We start from the raw sequence: 24,659 nt of genomic DNA, 5'->3' as shown, positions 1-24,659 counted from the left end.
GGGTAGGTTGATAGATAGGGATATATGAGAGATGATAGGTAGGTGGGTGCGTGGGTAGGTGGGTGGATGGATGAATGGATGAATAGATGGATGGAGATAGAGGATGGATGGAAGGAGGGAGAAAGGGAGGTCATAACCCATAGGAGTCGCATATCAGATAGCCTACGTTTCAGGTATTTACATTAAAATTCATAACTAGCAAAATTCCAGTTATGAAGTAGCAACAAAATAATTTTATGGTTGGGGTCACCACACGAGGAACTGTATTAAAGGATTGTAGCATCAGAATGGCGGGGAATCATTGGCCTAGAGTGTTGCTAGAGACCCACTGGTCCTCATTTCATATTGAAAACTCAAAAAAGCTTGTTCAAAATACCAGCAAAGGAATCACCAGCACCACCACCAACCACCACCACTAAGTAACTTTCTCCACTAAGTGAGGAGAAAGGCCAAGGGAATAAAGAGCAAATGTCTTTATCCTGTGTCCTTTTTATCTGGGCCACTACCAGAAACAGTGGGTGTTCTCTGTTCCAGTGTTTTCTGTACTCCAGGGCTTTCCCTCTTGACTGCTCAAAATTCCATTCACTGTCCTGATGGCTGACCCCATGACCCAGGACCTTAGTAGCCTCTATATGGAACACAAAAATGTTCACATTTTAGGTGGGTCTTCCTGTATCAATTGAGGTAGTCAAGGTAACCCTATATAGACATGCCCATGGGCCAGCTTGATGTAGACATTTCCCTGTTCCAATGATTCTAAGTTGTAGCAAGATGCTAATTAAACCACCCACCACAAAGCATGTCTGTTGTCGGGATTTCTGTCCTGCCCATTTGCTGCAGTCATTAAGTCCCAAAGAAATCACACGGAGGTCTACATTAGTTATAAACTGATTAGCCCATTAGCTCAATCTTCTTATTAACTTTTATAACTTATATTAGCCCATTATTCTTGTCTGTGTTAGCCACGTGGCTGGGTAACTGATTCATCGAGGCAGTCACATCTTGCTTCTTCTGTGGTTGGGTCAGGACTGCAGACCAAGCTATCCTCTTCCCAGAATTCTCCTGTTCTTGTCACCCTGCCTCTACTTCCTGCCTGGTTGTCCCGCCTATACTTTCTGCCTGGCTACTGGCCAATCAGCATTTATTTAAAATATAACTGACAGGATACAGACCATTGTCCCACAGCACATGTCATCATCATCATCATCATCATCATCATCGTGTGCTTAATGGTTCCTGCTTGCCAGCTTGCTTTGGGTTCTCCTTGTACAAGCTACTAAGGCCCTGGTCCTGGGGTCAACCCCTAGGAAGCCAGCATACCACTTCACCTGGAGCTTCTAAGGTGAAGGTCTTGTGCATATTTAAATTAGTGGCGCCTCACCCAGTACCCAGTGCTATAGCAGGTGTACAGCCATTCATTGTCCACTGACTGATGGGACAGCCTAGGGCAGTGTCAGAAACCAGGCTGGGGAGTGCAGCAGACCAGGCTCAGGTCCTAAGAGCGATGAATTTATCCTTGGCTGCGGTCATGAGACTCCTTGTCTGACAGTCTGTGGGATGGATAATATACAGTCTGAGTCATGGAATGTTCTCCGCAAACAGTTGTGCTTTCTGGTCTGTAGGTGAGCAGAGTTCTGTGCACATCTGGGGCAGCCTGTTATCTGTGACATGGTTGTCGGAGTTCACGTTTCAGCAAAAGGGCTTGTGGTCCTTGGAAGAAGTGTGAAGCCAGGCTGCGTGCAACTGTCGAAACCTCCCTGGGAAGGTTGGGGTTTCTGGGTAATGTCAGCTTGACAGAATATATTATCAGCTAGAAGATGGGCCTCTGGGCATGCCCGTAGAGAGCCATCTTCATTACGTTAACTGACGTGGGAAGACCCATCTTAATTGAGGACAAGACCATTCTCTGGATTTAGGCTGAAGAGGCTTAGGCTGAAGAAAAAGGTTTAAGTGAGCTGAATACATGTGTCCACTGCCCTGTATCCTGACCATGGGTGTGACATCACTTAAGTGCTTCAAGCTCCAGCTGCCTTGGCTTCCCAGCCATGATGGATTGTACCTTAAACTGTGGGCTAAAATAAGTTCTGTCACCCTTAAATTACTTTTATCAGAGTGTCTTATCACAGCAACAGGAAGGGAAACATAGACATTGTGATCTATGAATCCTGTCCCCTCCCCAGACCTGTCTTGCCTGTCACTTCCTTTGGCGTCAACTCTCTGACATGCACTGGACCCAGCATCCAGCTCCTTCTGCCTCAGGACACGTGACCTCCCTCTGCACCTAACTGATTGCTTCTTCTCAACCTTCACAGCTCTGCCTAAGGTGCAGTTCAGGGGAAGTCTCTTGGCTGCTTTGGTTTGGTCATTTGGGAGTGCACGCATACTTAATCCCTCATAGCACCTAGCACTACTGACATTTGTTTTTAGAGTATCTTGTTCTTCTGCTACCCTGCAAGTACCATGATGTGGTAAGACTCTGTCTCCTGGGGAGGTGGTACTGTGAATGCTGACAATGCTGATTCTTCAGTAAATATGGGGATGGGTGGGTGGATGGATGGATGGGTGGGTGGGTGGATGGATGGATGGATGGATGGATGGATAGAAGGTATATGCCACATGGCCAGGAATAAGCAATCCTTGCTGTAGTGCTGTCCCAGTCAGAACATTGCTGTTTATCCAGGCTAGGTTCTCCTGTAGCAGAAGTATATCCAGACACTTAGAGCATGCATCTGTATTGCTCCCCGAACCTGCAGCCAAAGAAGCTGCTTCTACCATAGACAGAATCCTCGCAAATTTGAGTGTTCATTTCAAAACGACCGTGAGGGCTTGCTTTGCTGTCTCAGAGATCAGCCTTGCAGCCCAGCGAGGAAGTGCTTGTTCCCAGGCACCACTACTATCTGTGCTTGGGAGTATTGAGCCAGTTCCGGTAGCAGGTGCCAGGGGCTGTCAGTCGTTTTCACGCTTTATAAATATTACCTAATTACTTAATCCTCTCTGTCTCCAGGCAGGTAGGCAGAACTGGAGCTTCGAGACCAACTTAGCAACCCTCCCTTCTACAGCTTCTTCTTTCTTTCGCTCGCCAGATAAATCCGCTCTGACATTGGCTTATTCATGTGGACACTGAGGTGCTTTTGAACAACTGTGTGGAAATTAATAAAGGCCAACAGTGTCCTTCCTCTCGGAGCAATGGACTTCCTCTTTCCGGTTAGCTAGCAGTTGCTGCTCACGAAGCATGGGGCTCCCAGATTGCAGGCATCTTTCAGGGTCTGCAGGGGAACATAGCTGGGAGACAATGTATCGCCCCACTCTTCCCGCCAACTATTCCTCAAGCCTCCTTGGGGTGAATGTGGGTGCTATTCTTTAATTGCTGTGTAGGAACATGGGCAGGACCCCGACTTTGTCATGGCCTAAGAAACAGCCACTTCCAATGCTGCTGAGGAGTAGAAGGAGCCATGAATGCAGCTTGGGTGTCCTTGTGAGGCTGACTCCTATTCAGTTTTTGCTCTTCTCCACACACCTGGGGCCTTACAGTTGTGGCTCTGATCTTGGGAAGCGTGTGTGTGTGTGTGTGTGTGTGTGTGCGCGCGCGCATGTGAATTCCAGTGCATTGGATTGGCTTGGGCTGAGATCCACGCCTTGACTACCACGTTTCGGATCTCTCCTTATACGGAGGAGGCACCGTTTAACTGAGTACGGTCATGTGTTAGCCGTATTTCTTGGCTGGTACCAGGAACAGCTTCTCAGAAGCAAGGAACCTTCTCAAAGAGGCATAGGCTGGCGTCATAGGCTGAGCGCTTACAACTGTTGCCAGCCACAAAGCCTGAGATCCTCAGAACATGTGGACCATTTGTTAGATCAGCCTAGAGTCAGAGCGAGCTCTTGTGTGTTTAGGATTGGCCATTTAAAATAGGGTTTCCCAGAACCTACTGCCCACTCCTAATCTTGACTCTGTACAAGTGATCCCCCACTTCCTAACTATAGTTATTCTAATGAAAGCCTGGCTAACCTGCCTGGGAGGGTCACATGTAATTTTTTTGTTATGTCTGGTGAGAAAACTTTAAGTCAGCTTGTAGGCTCTTAGACTGTCACACAGAGCGCTTCTTTGGCTGCTAAAGGCGTCTTTGGACCCCTATTTTGTGTGACATAGCTGTTTCTTCACATCTGTAACATCATCCTAGCAGTCAGAAATATGAGGCTGACCTTCAGGAACCCCCGCACAGAGCGGGGTCTCTGACAGAGATCCAGTTGTGAATCCATGTCTGAAGCAAGGTCCATGAGATGGAGGAAAATTAAAGCCACCACATGGAAGGGCTGCTCAGTTAAGGTAGAGCTGGTCCACATTGCTGTTTTGGCTCGATGTCAGTATGTTCATGGTAAGGGGAGATAGTTTCCCAGAGTGTGTTAAAGAGATCCAGTCTTATACTCAGGACTCAGTGGTTTGTTTGTTTTAACTGTGGCTTGGAAGATGGATGATTCTGATTTCTGCCACCTCCCTTAGTGTCAAGCCAAACAATGCTCCTTCCGGTACAGGATGTGGCCACCTCCCGTGGTCATTAGCTTTCAGAAGAAGAGGGACATCATAGATAAAACGGGCTCCAGAGCGGCAGGAGGGGCTGGGGAAATCCAGAATGCGCACTTGGAGTTCTGGCGCACAGGATGCCTGCTCTGCCTCCCGGACAGCCTGTTTGATGAGCATGGGACACAGTGCAGCAGTCACAGTTCTGGTGTCTGCAGGCCTCTGGCCGCTGCCACCCGTTCTAACCCTTGTTTGCTGAGAAGCAAGACTGTAGCTCAGGGTTACTGGCAGCGATGGAGGAGATGCCCTGGCATGGCGTAGGGGGAACATCCCAAGGCAGCACAGGAGGGAAGATTGAATGTGGCCAGACGGTGCTCTGCAGAACTCAGAGTTTTAAATTGTGACATACTTACTGTATCAGTTACTCTGCTGTGGCTGTGGTAAAATACCACAACCACGCCTCCTAAATTACCCAAACAGTACCACCAGTTAGGGACCGTGCACTCAAATATATGAGTGGGGGTATGGGGGTGGGGTGGGCGTTCTCTTTCAACCGCTATACATCTTTGCTTTTTAGTGATGCTTCGCTTGCAAGATTGAGCAGCAAGCCGTTCATCATTAGACTCAGCCACCAATTGGTGATGTCGCACCAATCCTGGGAGCATTGTGCCGCTTGCTGCCAGCGTCTGAGATGTAAAGACATAGGGCATCTTAGAGATTGGTGAAAATAACAGCGTCCTTTTCATCCAAGTCTGTGGTTGCATTAAATTGGAGCCCCAAGTTAAGAACTTGATTGTGCAGACTTGCTGATGGTTATCTCTTTCCCTGTCAGACTGTGATCTCCAAAGCATGTTAAGACTTCCTCCAGCCCATGTTCATCTTTTGAGTAAGTGAATAAGAGATCCTGTTAAGGCTAGGTCTCTAAAATAAGTTAATGGGGAAACTGGGAGCTCCATAGACTCATAATAGGTATCTCCTGGGTCAGCCGGAGCAGCACGAGGTAAGGTCCATGGATGCTCAGTGAGTTTCACCGCACGTGTTTATTGCTTCCCCGTGGTGGTTTGAAGGACCAGGACTGTACATGCATTTCTGACACGAGAAGAATGTCAGTTGGGCTGCCTTTGACTTTAGAGGGACTCACAGGAGTTCGAGACTGTTCTGGAGATATTCTAGAGACTCCCCTTTGCCTTTGTTACTAAGAAAAGGTGGCCTGAAGGGATGCATGGAAGAGAAAGGACCTTTTGGACCAAGTGTTGTTAGCCCTGGAAGAAGCCAGTGCTCCTAGTCTTCAATGTTGATGCATGGTGCCCACGGGGGACACTGTTCACCCCTCGGCAGTTTGAGCAGTGCCCCGATGTCTTTACCGCCATCATGTCGAGGGGACAAGAAGCAGGGACCAGGAGAACAGGCACAGCCACTTTACTGCCCCTCTGCCAGGTTCAAATCAGGCTGATTCCTCTCATCTGAATCCTCCCATTCATGTCTCACACTCTGCTCAGTGGCTTGTCCTCTCTGGGCCGTGGAGTCCTCAGTATGAATGGATATGCCCCTCCTGGGCTCAGTCACTGTGCCTGCATGGACTATCAGAGACGAGTGTAGAGCTTGCCCGCGGACAGCGCGGATGTGGCAACTCACAGCCCTCACGCCGTGGCCTTTGGATGATGGGAATGCAAGTCACATCAGAAGCTATGGCTATTTTAAGCTGTCCCCCAGCCCCCGTACCTTCTACAGAGTGGCGTGCTCTTCGTGAGCTCTCGGATGGGGAGGAAAGGGAGGTGACGCTATGAGGCAGCAAGATTCTAGGACTTTGGGATTTTGTTGTTTTGTCTTCCGTTTTGTGTGCTCTGCTGTGGGAACTCTGATACAATAACAGATCCCTTTTTTTAGGCCAGATCTCTGAAGAGTTCCCTGCATTTGAGGGTTCCTGCTGGGGTGTTGTGCCTCCCCATGTGTACATGGTAGCACCCCCTGGCATGGATTCGGTTGTCCTGGATAGCAGGATGTAATAGTAAACCCATGCCCCAGTGCTGTGTTTGAGCAATCTATGTCTCTCACTGATCCGCAGTTGGCCCATCGCCTCAGAAGTGGTGGGGCCTTAAGACGAGATCCCTGGAGTAGCCGTTTACTCAAACAACCTCAGACACTTGGGGGTTACACTGACTTTCATCAGAGCTGTCCCTGTAGCTTACCTGTGGCACAAAATGAGCAGGGCTGGGATCAGGAGAGACTTAGATTGACTTTTGTGACCCCTGGGGAAATGTCCTTGACACTGATGTAAAATCAGAGGACCTCGGGTGCCCAGCCGGAAGCCTCTTCATTATTTCACGAAAGCTGGGATCGTAATTAAAGGTTATTCAGAGTCAAAGCAGGGGTTCTCAGTGCTGCAAAGGAGTGTCCTCCTGGAAACCTGAAGAGCCATCAGTCCCCAGCGAGCCTGTCAGCAGGTCCTGGGAAGGGAAGGGCTGATGTCAGGGCCACTTCACAGGGGATGTTTGTTTAGAGAACCGGGTGGGGCACCTCCTGCGTTGTTAAAGGCTTTGATTTTTATACAAAGGGATGTGCAAAGATCCCAGTTTGCCTTGGCCGTCAGTAGGAAGGAAGGATGTGAAAATCAGCCGCCTGCCACTGCACTGCTGGCTTTGAGGGCTCCGGCATCTGAGGATGAGCGGGCTGTGTAGGAGTGGCAGGGTGTGGTGGGACTGGCAAGCGTGAACGCACCCATAGTCTTAAGGAGGCCATTTATCCGCTCTTCTAGCGCACCCGATTTAAACATCAGACTTCGAAGTAAAGGTTATGGGGCCTAAATGTCCAGCAGGCCTGAGGCTTGCAACTGTAGCTCATTTACCGTGTACCCGTCACCCCAACCCAAGAGGTTACAGCGTGCCAGTCACAATCACCCCAACTTTGTGAGGGTGCAACATGCCCATCACACTCCCCAAATCCTTTGAGGAAGCCATTACCAAATAGTGGCCCATCATACAGTTAAAGAGACCACAGAACACAGGAGCCAACATCCCACGCTTCAATATGCCAGCTTTTTCAAACTCTCCCATGAAAGCGTGCACGGTTTCCAATTCCTTCCTGGGCTAGGAAGCGAGACCTCCCTGATGTGAGGGTTTCCTAGAGGCACACACCTGCAGCACCTTAGGCTGGACTAGTCCCTGAGCCTGGACTAGGGCTCGCCGCTTCAGTGGAGAGGATGTGTTTCTGGAGCAGCGAGCATCCCCTTGCTGAGTAGACAGCATCTCTGTACAAGCAGAAGTCCCTGGATGTGGCTGCAGGAATGGACTGATTCTGTAGATTCTGAAAATCTTTTCTCATCAAGCATGACATCTCTGCCTGTGCCCAGGAACCTGGTGACCAGTGATGTGCTCCCCTTGCTGAGGTCCTCACAGCTCAGGCAGAAGCGTAGGGAAGTGAGCAGGTGGTAAGGAAGGACAGAGGGACCTGCATGGTATTGAAGGCAGAGAATCAGTAAGGCTGGAGCAGAGCTGGCCAAATACAGGCAAGTGAGGAGCAGGTGGAAACCTGGGAGGCTGGAGACGGAGGTCCGATCACACATACCCGGGACTAGGGAATGACCTAGGATCTTATGCCTTGTACCATCAGTTTGCTTGCTGTTGAGATGCATACGCACGGCAGCCACTGCTAGGGCTCAGGCAATGTATGGAGCATGACCCAAGAGGCACTGGCCACACCGTACTCTAGTGAGAAAGGCCGATTGTTCCAGATAGCCAGTGAAGCGGCAGGGTAACTCAAGGTGAGCGCTGCCAAGGGTCTAAGCTCTGTGGAGAAGCCGCCTGTAAGCCGTGCCAGGCATACAAACAGATGTGTTCCTTTGCACGGGGGACACCTCACCCACCACCAAAGTTTGTGTGACATAAACTGAATGTTAATACCTTAAAGCAGCACAGAAGAGCCAAGAGTGAGAGCCATAGAATTCATCCAAAGCTGAAGTGTAACACCGCTGTGTGCCTTCTCCCGGGCACAGCCAGGCTCACATTCTCACGGCCTCTGCTGCTTTGTGCTTTGAAGGCAAGAGAGACCACGTGACATGCAATGCCAAAAATATTTACTATCTACCCTTTTTATAGATAAGAACGCCAGGCTCTAGGGAGGGTATTGGGAGGAGGGGAGGAAGTGGAAATTATTTAAATAAATAAATAAATAAATAGATAAGGGAAAAAAATTAAAAAAAAAAAGAATGCCAGGCTCTATCCTGGGTTCTTCTGGTACGGTGCTCCCTCTGCAGAGCCCTCTTCCATCAGCCCCCCGATGTCCAGAAACCCACTGTCTCAGAACATGGGAAGCAAGCTTGAAAATAGAGAACGGAGAGAAGCTTCTGTCCTTGTTGCACTTTTCCCTAGCCAGGGACTGTTGGGAGGCGGGCCCCTCGGGCAACGTCTTCTTACCTCTGACCTGGTCTTGGGCAGTCTAGGGCAAGTATGGATCTAGAGTGACCCCTTAGCTAGAGAAACGCTTGCCTAGCAGGTGGTTCTGTCCCCTGAGAGCTTAGCTCTGTAGTTTGTAACTGATGGGAGATTCTGTACTTTCTACTCAAAGCAATGGCATCTAAACTCCATTTATTATAGGCACAACTGGCTAGCTACGACATCCACTTACCTACAGACCTTATGCCTCTGTTCTTCTTATTGGTCTGTTTGGGGTTTTGCTTCCTTTGGCTTTTGAGGCAGGGTCTGGTTGTGCAGCTTAGCCTGGTCTCAGACCTGAGAATCCCCTGCCTCATCTTGAGGATGTCTGTGCTGTTTGGCGTGTATGACCACGTCCACCTCTTTCTTACTCCATTTTTTTCCCTTACATTACATTATGTGTAATCCTCTTTGACCTATGCAGAAAGAGATAGATAATCTATCAGACATTGGATTCTAAGATGTTCACAATGGTTGTCTGAGGTTACAGTAACATTTGGGGTGAATCTTAGAACTTTCTCTTTTGTGTCCTATATATTTCAAGAAAACATGAATCATCTTCATCTACATAGAAAAGGCCAGACGTTTTCATTTCAAAGAAAAAATAAATAAGCATGGTGCATGTGGGTGCTGAGGGTATTTATGTCACTGTGATGTCACTGCCGGAGAGATGTGCCCCTGACAGCTCACCAGTAATTGCGGCAGGGGAGTTAATGGCTTAAGAACATAAGGAAAATAAGAATGTAGTAGGAGGTGAGAGATGTGGAAATTAGGTCATCTTTGTGGCATATAGAATATTACCAGTAGATAAACTTGGCCTCACTGCCAGTGTTAAGAAGGATGGAGATGTGGATCTCTGCTGATTTTCCCCCTCCCTTTGTGCTGTCTTGAGAAACAGAAGCCTAGTAAGTTGAACTCTTTAAAAGCAGTACCATGTCGCCCCCTAGTGTTCTTGTTCTGTTATGTCACCTTTGGCCACCCCAGCAGTCTTCATCGTCTGTATTTGAAATCTCTGCTCTGGAGGCAAATGCATGGTGGCTTGGTACCCACGCCTCAGGGTAGGGGGCATTCTCCAGGGCAATGAGAATGTCTCATCAATCCCCACTTCTTCCTGTTGAAGCCACGCAAAGCACATCTCTCCAATAGAGACAAGGAGCCTCTTGCCAGGCAGGGCTACAGCCAAAGCCAGCCATGCCTCTCTGCAGGAGGGTGACCATTGGCTTCAGAGGCAGCCTTAGGTTTGGGAAAAGAGGTGCGTGTCTCTTGGTGCTCTGTTTGGCAATATAGCTTCGAACTTGCCACTAGCCCAGCCACTGCCCTGACATGCAGAGAAGGCCATGCCCCTGCCCCTGGATAGCCCTCCCCCTCCCTCTTGGGATTCTGCTTTGGTGGAACCAAATGAGTCTTTGTCAGAACAACTTCTCCTTGCCGTCTGGCCTCAGGCTTTTCCAGTGGTTTCCAGGAGCTCGTGGGAGAAAGGCCTGAATTTTAATCTGGTTCTCCAGGCTTCTCAAACCTGGACTATTGCTCCTGGGTCCCTTCTGCGGACTTTGCTTCTTCCCCAACCCCACCCAGGTAGTCTTGCTGAGCACTCAGTTGAGAGGGCCTTCTTCAAGGGAGTCAGCCCCCAGCAGAGTCTCATCCTTCTCTGGAGAGCCTATAAGACAGTGACATTTTCCTTCCTGGTATCTGTCCAGACCTGTGTCCAATACCAACCGTACACAGGCAGTTCCTCCGAAATCTTCATCTCCCCTTGGCGACTGAGGGGAATCGGCCCCGAGGAGACACTTGTTTAGGTCCAGGGACAAGTGTGGCTGTGCTGCTGAGGAGAAGGGTGGCAGTCACTGGGCACCTTCAAGAGCAGCGAGTGCCCCAGTCTCCCCTCTGCAGACTGATCCAGAGTGGTCAAGACTTTAGTGAGTTGGCCCTAGACAGATGTAGCTCCGTCACATCACCTAAAGCTTTCCAGCTACACGGATGGAAAGACAGACTGGCCCTCAGAGGAAGCCATCTTTTTTGTGGGTGCCTTTGCCTTAAAGTTATTTAAAGACTGCATTGCATGTATGCGTTAATCTGTTTGCAATAAAATTTCATATGCAACCATAGTTAGTTGGATAGCCGTCCAGTCCAGTGTCTTAGCTTCCTCAAAGAGTCTGTTCTGAGGGCAAGTCAGGATAAAGCTTTATTAATAAAGGGTAACAAGAGAAGCGTAGCTCTAAGTGATTCTGAGGACAAGGGGACAAGTTTGAATATGGACATTGTATGAGATAATCCTGTTAACCTGACAGCTGCTTTTTTGTAGGTAGGATAATGGCTGTAAGGTTAGATGAGAGAATGTTGTTGTTCTTAGAAACTGCAGGCCAGAGTATTTAGGGCTGAAGTAACAGAGTGTCTACTTAATTAAAAGTGTGTGTGTGTGTGTGTGTGTGTGTGTGCACGCGCACGTGCATGTGTGTATTGGGGATGAGCATGGTAGTTCATGATTGCAGTCCCAGGTCTTAAGGGAATAAGGTAGTAAAACCGTGACTTTAGGGCTAGTCTGGACTATATAGCAAATCTATGTCTCAAAAAATAAAAAGAGGTGGGGCGATGGCTCAGTTAGCAAAATGCTCGCCTTGCAATCGTGAGGGCCCGAGTTTGAACCCCAGAACCCATCTTTAAAAAAATAGAAAAAATTGCCAGGTGTGGTGAAAACCCCAGTGCCTGGGACCTCAGCACTGAGCAGGTAGCCCTGTCCTTGGAAAGTTCCAGGCCAGTGAGAAGCACTGTCTCAAAAATATATGACGCTGGAGAAAGGACAACAAGGTCATCCTCCTCCTCCTCCACACATTCACACGTGCGGGTGCATACTTGTGTGCACACGTGCACATATACGTGTCCACATGTATGTGCACGTGCCCATGCGCAATGGACGACTAAATAGGTGAAGATAGGAAGGAATAACTGATATGGAAGAGAGTGTGGTTGGCTGGGAGTACATACTTCCTGAGAACCGTTTCCTGGAGTCAAGGGGCACACGTTTGAGTGGCAGGTGGTGCTGCTGCCCGTTCATTTTTACCTGTGTCTCCAGTCTGCAGCTCTCCACCCATCCACATGAAGGTGCAGCCTCTGAACCAGACAGCACTGCAGGTGTCCTGGAGCCAACCGGAAACCATCTACCACCCGCCCATCATGAATTACATGATCTCCTATAGCTGGACCAAGAATGAGGATGAGAAAGAGAAGACGTTTACTAAGGACAGCGACAAGGACTTGGTAAGACCCCCTGGGATCGAGACCTCTGATGGTACACAGAGAGCGTATCTCCTCCTATAGGGAGAGAGGAGATTGTGACAGAGAGCCCCGAAAAGCTGGCAGCTAGCCTGGCATACAGAGCAGTGGACAAGACCGTGTCTCGAGGGAGATGGAAAACAAGGACCACACCTAATATTGTCTTCTTCCTCCACACATACACCTCGGCGTGCACACATACACCTCGGCCCGGACCTATCACACACCCCGGTTTTCCCTTTTAAACTGGCTGCTTTCCATTCATCCCAAACAAGCCCTTTTCTTCCGATCAGGTTGTTATATGTATTAGGCGTGTTACCTAAGTGCACTGCGGGTCATGACCCTTAGTGAGCTGTGTTTGAGTGTTACCTCTCACAGTTACCCCACGTCCGCTTCCACCTCCTCGTCTCTTCTGCACACAACTCTGCCTGCTGCTGGCCACAGTCCTCACGGTCCCTCGTGTGTCATGGTTCTCATGTGTCAGTACACATTCTTGTTGCCTGATGAACTCCAGAGCCCGGGGCGCTTTATGCTCTGTTCTGTTGGAGATGCTGTGACATAATCTGACCTCATGTTGGCCACACAGACCAAAGCCAGCATCTCTTTAAAATGTACGTGGATATCTGGCCCCAGACGCCCAGCAAGACCCTTTGGGCATCTACTTGTAGAAGATCTACTCCCTCATTGTAAACCGTCCAACAAGCACGAGTCTTTAAGAAACTCAAAGTGACACGTGTGAGTTTGAAAGCCTTGCTGCTTTATTGTTAATCAAAGGGGGCCCCAGAATAATGAAGCCTGTAATTGTATATGCACATGGAAAATGCTTCTCCTCAGAGTGGGACTCTTAATGACTTGCCACTTTTTTTTCTTCTCCCAATAGAAAGTCCTCGGTGCTCATTCAATCAGTCATAGAATAATACTTTTCATATTCCTTTAGATGAAGATTCTTTTGCTTCATTGTCATTTATCTTTTCAATTCCCCTACTAGACATTGTTATCTGGGTCGCATCAGGGAGCACAGAGCCTCGTGAAATTGGAGAGGGCTGTGTTGGAAGGCACCCAAGGTCACGGTGTGCCTTCACCTTTCCCTTGCGCACGGGGAGTCCATCAGGGAGTCCTCCCCTTCCTGACGTCAGGCTTGCATTAATCTGCAGAAATCATCTCAGCGCTCCTCCTGTTTCTTGTTCAAAGTGGAAAATAATTAAATACGCGGGGAGGAAGAGATGCTGGCTTGGAGTGAATTCTAGTACATTCCACCTAGATGAAGTGAAGATTTTGCTCTGATTAGAAGATGGGGCAGAGGCTCAGGGAACAAGGCATAAATTAAATTCCAAAAGCGAGATGGGCAGAAGACTCTGCTTTGACGGCATGTTCCGTTTCACAGGGACTCATAGAGGCTTTTTTTTTTTCCTGTTGAGACACACAAAATTAAGTTTCTTATTTCTGCCACACGCCGTGAGTGCTGACTCAGGAGAGTGCTCTTTAGCTCACAGTTACCGCAAGGCTTGGCCAGCCTCCTGTCCCACACGTTCATTGCACCCCTGTGTTGGTGCTCAATGCTTTTTCTAAGAGATTGGAGTAAAGCCTAAGGAACTTGACCTTAACTGTAGACAGGGGTTTCTGTCCTGCCCAGTCCTGATGCTGTTCAGTCCCAAAGAAACACATAGAGGCTCATATTAATCATAAACCATTTGGCCTGTGAGATCAGGCTTATTATTAACTAGGTCTTACAACTTAAGTTAACCCATAATTTTGTCTGTTTAGCCACAAGGCTTGGTAACTTTCCTCAGTGAGGTGCTCTCATCTTGCTTTCTCTGTGTTGTGCTGGCGAATGACTCCCTGCCTTTCCTCTTCCCAGAATTCTCTTAATCTCGTCATCCTGTCTATACTTCCTGCCTGGCTTCTGGCCAATCTGTGTCTTATTAAACTAATATGAGTGGCAAATCTTTATAGTGTACAAGAACATTATCCCACAGAATTACCCCTTTCTTTTCAAAACAAATACTCTAAGTCTAACCTCCTCTGTTTGTTTAGCTTTTTTCTTGACCATTGTCCATAACAACGTGAAACCAAAACTCTAAACAAAAGCAAAAATCCCTAATCTATTTTTTGGGGCATGTAGGCATAGTTTTCTAGGCTACTTCCTACTGACTAGGAGCACTGATACTTTGGGAGGACCCAAAGAAAATTTAGGATTATGGTCAAGTCCTGACTGGAGTACCTGGTGTACTGGTACTGGTGTACCTGGATCATCTCAGCCAACAGCCTTGAAGCTGTTTTGGATGCAGAGCTCAGAAGAAACTGCAACAGAGGTGCTCTGAAATGTTAGATTATCTGAGCAATCCATTCCCATTGTAGATTTTTTTTTAGGGATCTTCCTCTATCAGATAGCCTTATTCTCTTAACCCAGAATGAATCCACAGCCTCTCATTTGCTGTGGAAACAAAAGCAAAACCTCTTCTCCAAGGTAACATATCTTTTGACTTAAAATTTGAAGTCAAGGCATTTTTAAAATATATAGATCAGATTAATTCAGCAGCATTTATAATCAAATGTCTTTTAGCAGCTGTTGCTCCTTCCTCAGCAGTCAGACAATTCAGAGAGAACACAATAACATCCAGTATCCAGATTCTCTATATATTTTCTATCTTTACATAACTTTGTTTAAACTTTATTTCTTTCATTTTTATTTTTATTTTTGTTTTATTGAGACAGGGTTTCTCTATATATCTTTGGCTATCCTGGAACTCACTCTGTAGATCAGGCTGTCCTCTTCGGCCTTAGTGCATCTATGCTCTCTGCTTGCTGCCAGAAAACAGAGCCTATCAGAGACAAAATGGTTACCAAGAATCTGCACTTGACTCTGGTCTTGTCTGTCTAGGATTCTTTTTTTCCTTTTTTAAAGCTTTCTCAGGCTTTATGTGGAAATTCTTGTTACACATTTGGGCGCCATTTGTAGACGGAAGTTTTTATCCCACCTGGTCTCACAACTGTTCAGTCCCAAAGAAACACACAGAGGCTTTTATTAGCTATAAACTGGTTGTCCTATTAGCTCAGACTTATTGTTAAGTCTCTTACAGCTTAATTAACCTATAATTCTTGTCTATGTTTAGCCACATGGCTTGGTGTCTTTAGTCTGTGAGGCATTCTTATCTTGCTTCCTCTGTGGTGACTGACTCTCTGCCTTTCCTCTTCCCAGAATTCTCTTAATCTGGTCACCTTACCTATACTTCCTGCCTGGCTACTGGCCAATCAGCATTTTATTAAACTAATATGAGTGACAAATCTTTTCAGTGTACAAGAGCATTATCCCACACACTTAACCCCCCCCCCCATTCCCATCTGGAAGTTGTTCCCAGTGGTAGCAACCAGTGTTGCCATGACTACATGCTAATGCCAAATGAGAGAATTATGGTGGCTGTGCCAGGAGAACCCTCTTGGTAGTTTCATTTGTACTGGCCCAGAGTACATACATCTGCCAGGAGACCTAGCATCCATTAGACGGAACCGTTGGAGACCAGTGGCATTCCCTGCTTGTTTCTCCAGAAACAATGCTGCCTGCTTTGTGGGTAATGCTCCATTTCCTCGGTGTTAAAGGTATGGAGAGGAAGCATTGAGGAATGGTGGTCAGGATGTGGCTCATGATGTCTGATGACAGTTGACAAACATTTTTCTAGAAAGGGCCAGGCAGTAATTATTTTAGGCTTCTGGGCCATATAGTCTGCCCAAACATTTTAACCTTGTCAATGTTTTGGTGAACATGTACAGAATACATGCACACACACACACACACACACACACACACACACACACACACACACCAATGACCTTGTCTGTGTGCCAATGAAACTTTATAATAACAGATGAGCTGCCTGATCTAGCATGCAGGCTGTAGCTTGTCAATGTTCAAGTGAAAGTAACTACCCAGAATACACACACACACACACACACACACACACACACACACACACACACACAAAGCCACAAACAGAAACACAATGGCCATGCCTGTGTGACAGTAAGAGATGGCCTGCTGGATCTGAATGCAAGCCATAGCTTGCTGACTGTAGCTGCTGCTTTGTTCAATGTTCCCAAGAGCGAAGTTTGCCTGGCCTGTGTTGCACAGCCCTCTTAGGTGGCCATGCCTGTCCACAGACTAGCAGAGGCTAGAAGACATTTAGTGCATGTTTCAGGGTCACCCAGCTAGAGAGTAGTGTGGCAAAGTTATGTCTTCTAAGTCTGTTGATTTTGTTCTTTGTGCGGAGGGCCTTAGACAGCAACAACAAGAAGAAAACCATCCAGGCAGAGATTTTTTTTTTTTGCTAATTTTCTAAAACTGACATGGCTCTGGAGTTCTTTTGTTTAATAACTGTGGAGGTGGTTGTGGAGAATAATTACAATTTCTGATGTTTAGTGATAACGACCGAAGTCGGGGCTTTGAGAACAAAAAGGCTCAAGACCTGTCCCAAGTCTTGAACCAGTTGCTGGTAATTCTTCAGTGTTGAAACAGATTCCCCTACGAGGTTATTCCTAAGCAGTCTCTCTCTAGAGAAAGCCAACCGTCGGAACTCTGGGATGCCCAGGTTTGGTCTTGGGTGAACCGCATCTGTGAGCTCAGAACCAACTCGGTACCTTCTCTTCCTTCCCCTGCAGAAGGCCACCATTAGCCATGTGTCACCTGATAGCCTTTACCTGTTCCGAGTGCAGGCCGTGTGTCGGAATGACATGCGCAGTGACTTCAGTCAGACGATGCTCTTTCAAGGTAAGTCTGGTTGTTCTCTTCATGCCAACCACTGTCCCTAACACAGCTTCTTTCCTCAGGGACTTGGTTCATAGAGGGTGTAAGCCGTATTCAGGGAGCTCTGGTCGTTTAGGTCTGTCTTTGGGGTTGGAGGTTTCAGAGGCCGATAGAAGGAGAGGGAAAGCAGGGCTATCTCTACACTGCTTTATTGGTGTTTTCCGGCTGTACCTCTTGTTTGAAGCTATGTCAGATGGTGTTGTCTCCTGATTCCTGCCATAGCTTCCTACCTAGACATCTAGCAGGACTGATCTTTGCCTTTTTAAGAACTGGAGCCCAAGATACATATTTTGTTCTAATTAATTAGTTAGTTTTGGTATTCTGTGACCAGGTTTTTCTGTGTAACAGCTCTCTGTCCTGGAACTAGCTCTGTAGACCAGGCTGGCCTCAAACTCACAGAAATCTCTGCCTCCTGGGTACTGGAATTAAAGGCATGCACCACCACCACCTAACCCAAGATATAAAATTTGTCCTTCCAGTTTGCAAGACACACAGAAAGTCTCTGTGTAGTACTTTCATGGTTCCCAGTCTGGAGATCTGTGTTCTATGCTGCCTGGGGACCTTTAGGAGGGTTTAGGGCCAAACTGAGGGTGAACCAAATGGAATTTTGCCTTCGTGCATTTTCTGGAGTCATTTTTCTAAAAAGCAATCAGTACAAAGGTTTCATGAATGCAATATTGGAATCTTATTTTATTTTGTCAGTATACGTGTTTTATTTTCACGCGTATATATGCACCGCATACATTCAGTACTCATGAGTAAGGCCAGGAGAATGTAAAGATAACCTGGAATTGCAACAGACACCTGTAAGCTGCATGTAAGTGCTAGGATCCGAACCCTGGGTCCTCTGCAAGAGCAGCGAGTGTTTTTAACAACTGAGCCATGTCAAGCTCCAGAACTTTAGATAGATAGATAGATAGATAGATAGATAGATAGATAGATAGATAGATAGATAGAGAATATGGATAGATAGATAGATTAGATAGATAGATAGATAAGATGGATAGATAGAGAAGATGGATAGATAGAGAAGATGGATAGATAGAGAAGATGGATAGATAGATTAGATAGATAGATTAATAGATAGATAGATAGATAGATAGATAGAGAAGATGGATAGATAGATAGAGAAGATGGATAGATAGAGAAGATGGATAGATAGATTAGATAGATAAATAGATAGATAGATAGATAGATAGATAGATAGATAGATAGATAGATAGATAGATCAGATCGGTTGTAGCTTAGTAGTGAAGCATGTGGCTAGCATCCACGAGGCTTAGGTTCACTCTCTATCATAAAAATATACTAATAACAAAAAATTATAGAAGTAATGGTGGGATATGATTTTTTTTCCTGCCCTAGTATTCTAATCCTAGTATTGTTTACAGAAATCAGCAGTCACCTGTGGTCCTTAGTTCATGAATACAGTTTCATAACAGAAACTAAATCCATCAGGAAACTCAGGGCTTCGGGCTCCGCACAGAGACTCCGGCCGCTCAAGCTGCTTACTTCTTCAAGGCCGCAGCCTTCTGTCTGTCAGGTGAAAAGCCTGCACACCAGGCCAGTGTTACCCCATTTTGCTTTGCATGTCTTTCTGCAACAGAGACCATACTCAGCTGATCCTTAGCTTCCGAGGTGTAGATCAGATTAAACATCTGGACTTCCCCCTAGAAAACACCACGGATGTGTGTGAAATCACAGACCCTTTAAGTCATGTGGGCAGGTTGCACCAGCACCATCTGAAGCCTCTGAGCTCCGCACGCTCACAAACCCTCACACCAACTACTTTTGAATCCTGGCAGTGGGGCCTAGCAATGTGAGTTCTAGCAAGATGGCCCTAGTGACTGACAGGCACGTTAAATGCTGAAGAATGCCAAGTTGGAGCTGGGCTCTGCCGAAAGGGTGCAGGTCCCAGCCCGCAATCATCAGCTGTGCCCTGCTGAGAACATGTGTTGTTTGTCTTCTCAAGGCCACTCAAGTTTGCCACTCTAAGGAAACGGGTAGTATTTACAGGCAGGCACATCCATGGGGGCCATTGTACCTAACACCATCGTGTCTTAAATAATCAGTGTAGCATAAGTCACAGACTGTGGACCAACAACTCCTGGTGTGTCATTGTGAAGTGCTTGTCTAGACCTTACCAGTTGGACATTCCACACCCAGAAATGGTGAAATCCAAATACTCCAGTATGTGAAGTCATTTGATCATCATGGGAGCGTTCATAAAGTTTCAGCCTTCATTAGGTTTGGTTGAAAATAGTAAACAATAGCTGGCGGTGGTGACACACACCTTTAATCCCAGCATTCGGGAGGCAGAGGCAGGCGGATCTCTGTGAGTTTGAGGCCAGCCTGGTCTACAAGAGCTAGTTCCAGGACAGGCTCCAAAGCTACAGAAAAACCCTGTCTTGAAGAAAAGAAAAAAAAAAAAAACACACCCACTAAACGATGAACCCAGGGGGACGTCCTCCAGCATAGATTTCCAAGGATCTGGAATGTGCGTGTGTCATTTAAACATTCTTGGCTAATGATTTCATCCTTCTGTTAAAAATTAACTAAAGTTTACCATAGTTTCATTTTTTTCATAAATAAATCTGTGTCCACACATTTACAAAAATGCATTATTCCATGTTGAGTAGGCTCCTTGGGCCGTGGCAGGGTCTGTGTGAGGCAAGGGGAGGGAGAAGGTCGGCCGGTCTGGGAGCTTGCTGCAGCCAGGCCTTGGAACTTCAGCCCCATAAATCATGATTAGGCCTCTTGTTGCCTGGACCCAGAGCCTGGGAGCTGCAGCAGGGTCTCCTTTGATTAATAGTCCTGGGCTGCCTGGCCTCTGAAAAGTTAAAGGTTTGTAACAACGCTATTCCGAAAAGGCCCCATCAGGTATAAATTCAAATCAGGAAACATCTTAAATGTCTGGTCACAATGGCTTGTTGAAAATGACTGGTGTCTGCACATGTTCTGCTCTCTGCTCAGACCGTTGGCTCCTTGTGTGCAGGGCATTCACCCCCATGTGTTGAATAGGAGCAGATCCTTGGTTCATACCTCCCCATACCACCCATGAAAGCCCTGTGCCCACCAACCCACACCCTCACCAAGGTCAGCCCGCTGCCCGTTTGTGCCCAGCCTTCTCCTACTGCTTCGGAGCAAGAGAGAGCAAGGTGCAGAATTCACCTCCTACTCAGACTCAAGGTTGAAGAATGAAAACAGGATCTTTGAGAATTCCAGAGAAGTCTTTTTTTTTTTTCCTATAACTGCTTTTTAAAAATAAATTTATATAAGGTGGGGCAGCATAGAAACTCACATGAAGTATTATTTGTAGTGATTATAACTGTATTTGTGACCCATATAATATGCCAAAGCTCTGGACTGGCGAAGCAGCTCCACTGGTAAAGACAGCTGCTGCCCAGCCTGCAGACCTGAGGTTGATCTCAGGATCTACCTGATGAAAGAAAGTAGATCTCTGACCTCAAAGCGTGTTCCGATAGCATGTACATGCTGTGACATGCACAGGTATACAAAGGCACATAAATAAGTAAATAAATTAATAGAGTAGAATAAATGCTAAGATACTAATAGCTGTCCTCAGCCACTGTGATCCATGTCTTAGCAGCCTTCATAGCAAGTGGCATTTATGGTGTGGCTCCCCTTACAGAGTGTCACCACTTCGGCTGCTTCATCCCGACATCCCGGGACAGTTTATCATGTCAGGGATTTGTGTGTGTCCGTTTGTTGGGGAACACGACCTATAGTTGTGGTTCGGTTTGGTTTTACAGATGAGGAAGTTATGTTCAGAGAGCAATCACCTTGAGATGAATCATTTAAGCTACTGCGTGGAGATCTGTGTTCTTAATCTCAGCTCCGTGGCTCATGGACAGCTGTGAACCACCCTGTCTCTCACCACACAAAGTCTTCCATGTTGACACCAGGCCCGATGGGCAGCTGCGCTAGCCACTGCACAGCGCTCAGCAGTCAGTCACCCACGGGGCTTCCAGAGCCTTCCGTCTGAGCATAAAAGTCGTCAGGCACATCCTCCCTCACAGTGGCCTTAAGAACTAAAATCCATCAGAGGGGAATCAGTTAAAGTCATCTACACTTGTCATAATATTTTAAACAAATCTGAGCTGCAGTGACGTGTGTATGCATTTAATGCAAGCACCAAGTGACAAGCCATTGGTCCTGAAGCTGCTGCCGTGTCGAGGAGCAATCACCGTCCGCCATTCTCAGAAATCACTGAGTCGATCCGGCAGTAGAATGGTATCAGATCTCAGGGACTGTTAAGACAAATAAAGCCAGCAGCCTGATGGAATGGCTGCTGAACCCATTGGCCTTCTCAGACCCCCTTTTAAAGCGCATGGACCACAGGGCTCCTGGGAGCCTTTTATCTTCTGTGAAGGAAGCAGGATGTGCATGCCTGTCTGGGTATATTTTGCCCCAGGTTAGAGTTGCAGCCTTAGCATCTTTATTTGACCTGTAATACAACCTGTAAGCAGTTGTATTGACTTGTAGATCCGTCTTCCCGGTTCTCTTTGCACACTGTACTTTTGCTTAAACAAAATGAATGCACTGTTAGGTCAGGGGTTGTGAACTCGGGTGTCCATGGGGCCTGTCGAGGGGCATAGGTGGTTAAGGGAGTAGCAAGATGCCAGGTGCCCAAGAAAAGGAGTGGCAGGCTAAAGTTAATAACACAGTCAGTGTTTCTTGTTGTTGTTGTTGTTGGTGGTGGTTTGGGGGCCTTTTCTTTTTATTATTATAGGGCAAACAAAATTGTGTAGGGCCCTTGCCATTTCTAGATTAGGTAAAAAGCATAGCAGGTACATTACTTGCTTGGTTGATTGGCATTTTTGGTAATGTTTTGAGGCTGTGTGTGTGTAGGAGGCAGGTCTTGAGTTTATAGAATGTTCTAGTTTTATTAGATAACCCCAAGAAGGCTGATGTATTTCTATTATAAGTTATGATGTCTAGCGTTATTCAGGAGCCAAATGTGCCTCAGCAAATGAATGGCTAAACATAGTCGGTAGAGACGCACAAGAGAATATTATTGAGCATTATAAAAAAGTAAAGAAATTCTGGCCCGTGCCTGTTTTGCAAGGGTGACCTTTGCAGACATTATGCTATGTGAAATACATCAGTCACCAAAGTACAAATGGGCATGATTACATTTACATGCACAATATAGAAGAGTCACACACGGAGATAGAAAATACCATCCAGTGGTGGTGGCTCCCAGATAAAAGGAACTGAGTTGGTTGGTTCGTACCCGGAGTTGCATTTTGCAAAGTGAGGAAGCTCTGAAGATGAATGGTGGGGAGGTCAGCTGCATGATTAAGCAAATGAACTAACTGAACATTAGTAGATCAAACACTAAGACTGGCTCACGTAGTAAATTTTATATTCTTCGCTTATTAATACAAGTTAACATATACTGGGTATATCTTTTATGGAGACTGCATGGGAGAGCAGAACTCTGCGAAGAAAAGAGCACAGGACAGGTGTGCAGTGAAGAGAAAATGATGTGACTATGTGGAGCATACCTTGGAGCCTATCAGGATCAAGCGGGAAGGGAGCACATGACAGTCCAGAGCGAGAGGAAGGCAATAGAATTATTGCAGGACACAGGAAAGGAGCTAATACAAGATGAACCGTTGGACTGGCAGGATGGCTCAGTTTGTGAAGACGCTTACAGCCAAACCTGATGAGCCAAGCTCGGTCCCACGTGATAGGGCAAGAGAAGCAACTCCACAGAGCTGTCCTCTGATCTCCACAACGTGTGCATGCACACACACACACACACACTCACACACACACCATTCCCTGCCTCTTCATGAAGGAATACATGCATAAATGTAATAACGGCCGAGAAGATGGTAAGCTGTCATAAGGTAAAGATGCATTTTAAAATCACTGCAAGGATGAGAAATGGTGACCCCACCCCAAAATAGATGAAACTCGGAAGCCCAACAGCCCTGGAAAATGCATCTGAAGGTCAGTGGAGTTTCACAGGCATTTGATGCAGCAATAATACAGCCGTCCGTTGCAGTTCTGGGCATCTTACTATTGTTAAAGTCCTGTCTCAGTAAAACACTAATAATCACAAGTTTTAAATGAATTGCTTGTGACGGGAACAGCTGGCTAGATCCCGATTGTCTGACCATGTCCGCATGACTCAGGAACTTGTCGCACATTGAAATGGTTGAAAAGCGTACAAAGGGCTACTAATCTGTGTCATGAAAAATATGTGTAGTTTAGATTCGTGTGTCCATAGCTAGGGTTTTATTGGAAGCACATATATACATTGTGTTTTGTTTACATTGTAACCTCTATTTTTATTCCCCCTCAGCTAATACTACCAGAATATTCCAAGGGACCAGGATTGTGAAAACAGGCGTGGTAAGTGAAGAATGCGGGTACGTGGTCCTTGGTGTTAATTTGGATGCAGTTAAAGCTCTTGCCACAAGGTGTCAGTATAGTGTTGTTGAACTGCGCTCACAGAGCGTTGAGAGACACTTGCTGTCTTAGCTAGTGCGCGAGACAGCAATATTAGTGGCTTCTGTTATATAATTTTGTCATCATAAAAAAATCTTCCCGATCTGTAATTATGTATGATTTCCTGGAATCAGATGATACAGGGATTACTTCATCCACAGCCCTCCACTTATGCTAAAATCCAGATGTCGAAACCCATAGCTACTGATCAGAAATTACCAGTGTTGGGGAGAATCTCAGTCGGAAACTCATTAGGCACATCCCAGCATCCAGATATGGGTTGTTCTGTTTGCATCTTCAGAAAGCCCAGGATGGGAGTACCGTTACTCCCATTCGACAGGTGAAGAAACTTGAGGCTTGGTGAGTTAAAGGAATAGGCACTTCGTCATGCAGAGCGAGGCAAGGAGTCAACGCTAAGCTGGAATGAAGGGCTTTTCTGTGTTTGGTGACTAATCTTACATGGCACTTGGCTTTCAGAAATGCGCTTTAGAACCCATAGTACCTAAACGGCTAGATTTTTTTTATGTTAAAGTCACGTGAAGTTCCAAAATATGTTCCGACTGTTGTTTTGGACTTGTATAAGTGATGAGATAGAATTTGGGGTTCTCTACACCAGCTCATAAGGACTTATTGTGCTATCCCAGGACATCTCCTGGTTTTGGTAGAAGATGTCTCCCTTGAGTAACTCTGCCCAGCTGAGTGTTGGGAAAGGATGGGCTCAGCTTAGGCCTCAGCAGCCCTGCCTCTGGCTGCGCAGCCACACACTTTGCTAAACTCCTAACTCCCTCTCACTTCTGCATCTTCTTTGCATGTAGAACAGGCTGCATGGCAAGCCCTGGCCCCAGGGTGGCGCTGTGGCGAACGCAGTCACTCTGAAAGACTGGGACCAGTCTGCGCTCAGCTTGAAGCTGCATCTCTAGAGCTGTGTCTGAGTGTGGCACCTGCTTCTGACCCTGCTGACCAGAGCCAGCTGTTTCCCTTTTGGTCTGCTGCCTGCCACGCTGTATGAGGGTGGAGTTAAACTCCATTTCGTGGTTCTCCACATCTCAGAGCTGGATAGTTCACTGGCGGAAATTGACTTGAAGCGTTGACTTCTGCTTCTTGCCCCACCCCTGCGTGCGTGTGCGCGCGCAAACACACACACACACACACACACACACAC

The 24,659-nt window shown here is 46.8% G+C and overlaps 1 protein-coding gene across 3 annotated transcripts in view; it reads left to right on the top strand.

Annotated features, from left to right (window-relative positions):
- Ptprg (protein tyrosine phosphatase receptor type G) overlaps nucleotides 1–24,659 on the top strand; it is a 674,545-nt gene that overhangs the window by 563,005 nt on the left and 86,881 nt on the right. For all 3 annotated transcript variants that reach the window (XM_048420806.3, XM_048420808.3, XM_085687941.2), the window contains exons 9-11: nucleotides 12,017–12,201; nucleotides 16,870–16,978; nucleotides 23,352–23,401. In XM_048420806.3, the coding sequence (XP_048276763.1) occupies nucleotides 12,017–12,201; nucleotides 16,870–16,978; nucleotides 23,352–23,401 (344 nt within the window). The remainder of the gene's footprint in view (nucleotides 1–12,016; nucleotides 12,202–16,869; nucleotides 16,979–23,351; nucleotides 23,402–24,659) is intronic.

Source organism: Myodes glareolus, chromosome 5 (assembly GCF_982192425.1).
Source record: "Myodes glareolus chromosome 5, mMyoGla1.1, whole genome shotgun sequence".
Classification (NCBI taxonomy): Eukaryota; Metazoa; Chordata; class Mammalia; order Rodentia; family Cricetidae; genus Myodes; species Myodes glareolus.
Note: the sequence above shows the minus strand (reverse complement) of the source record. Positions and strands in the feature narration are given on the sequence as shown.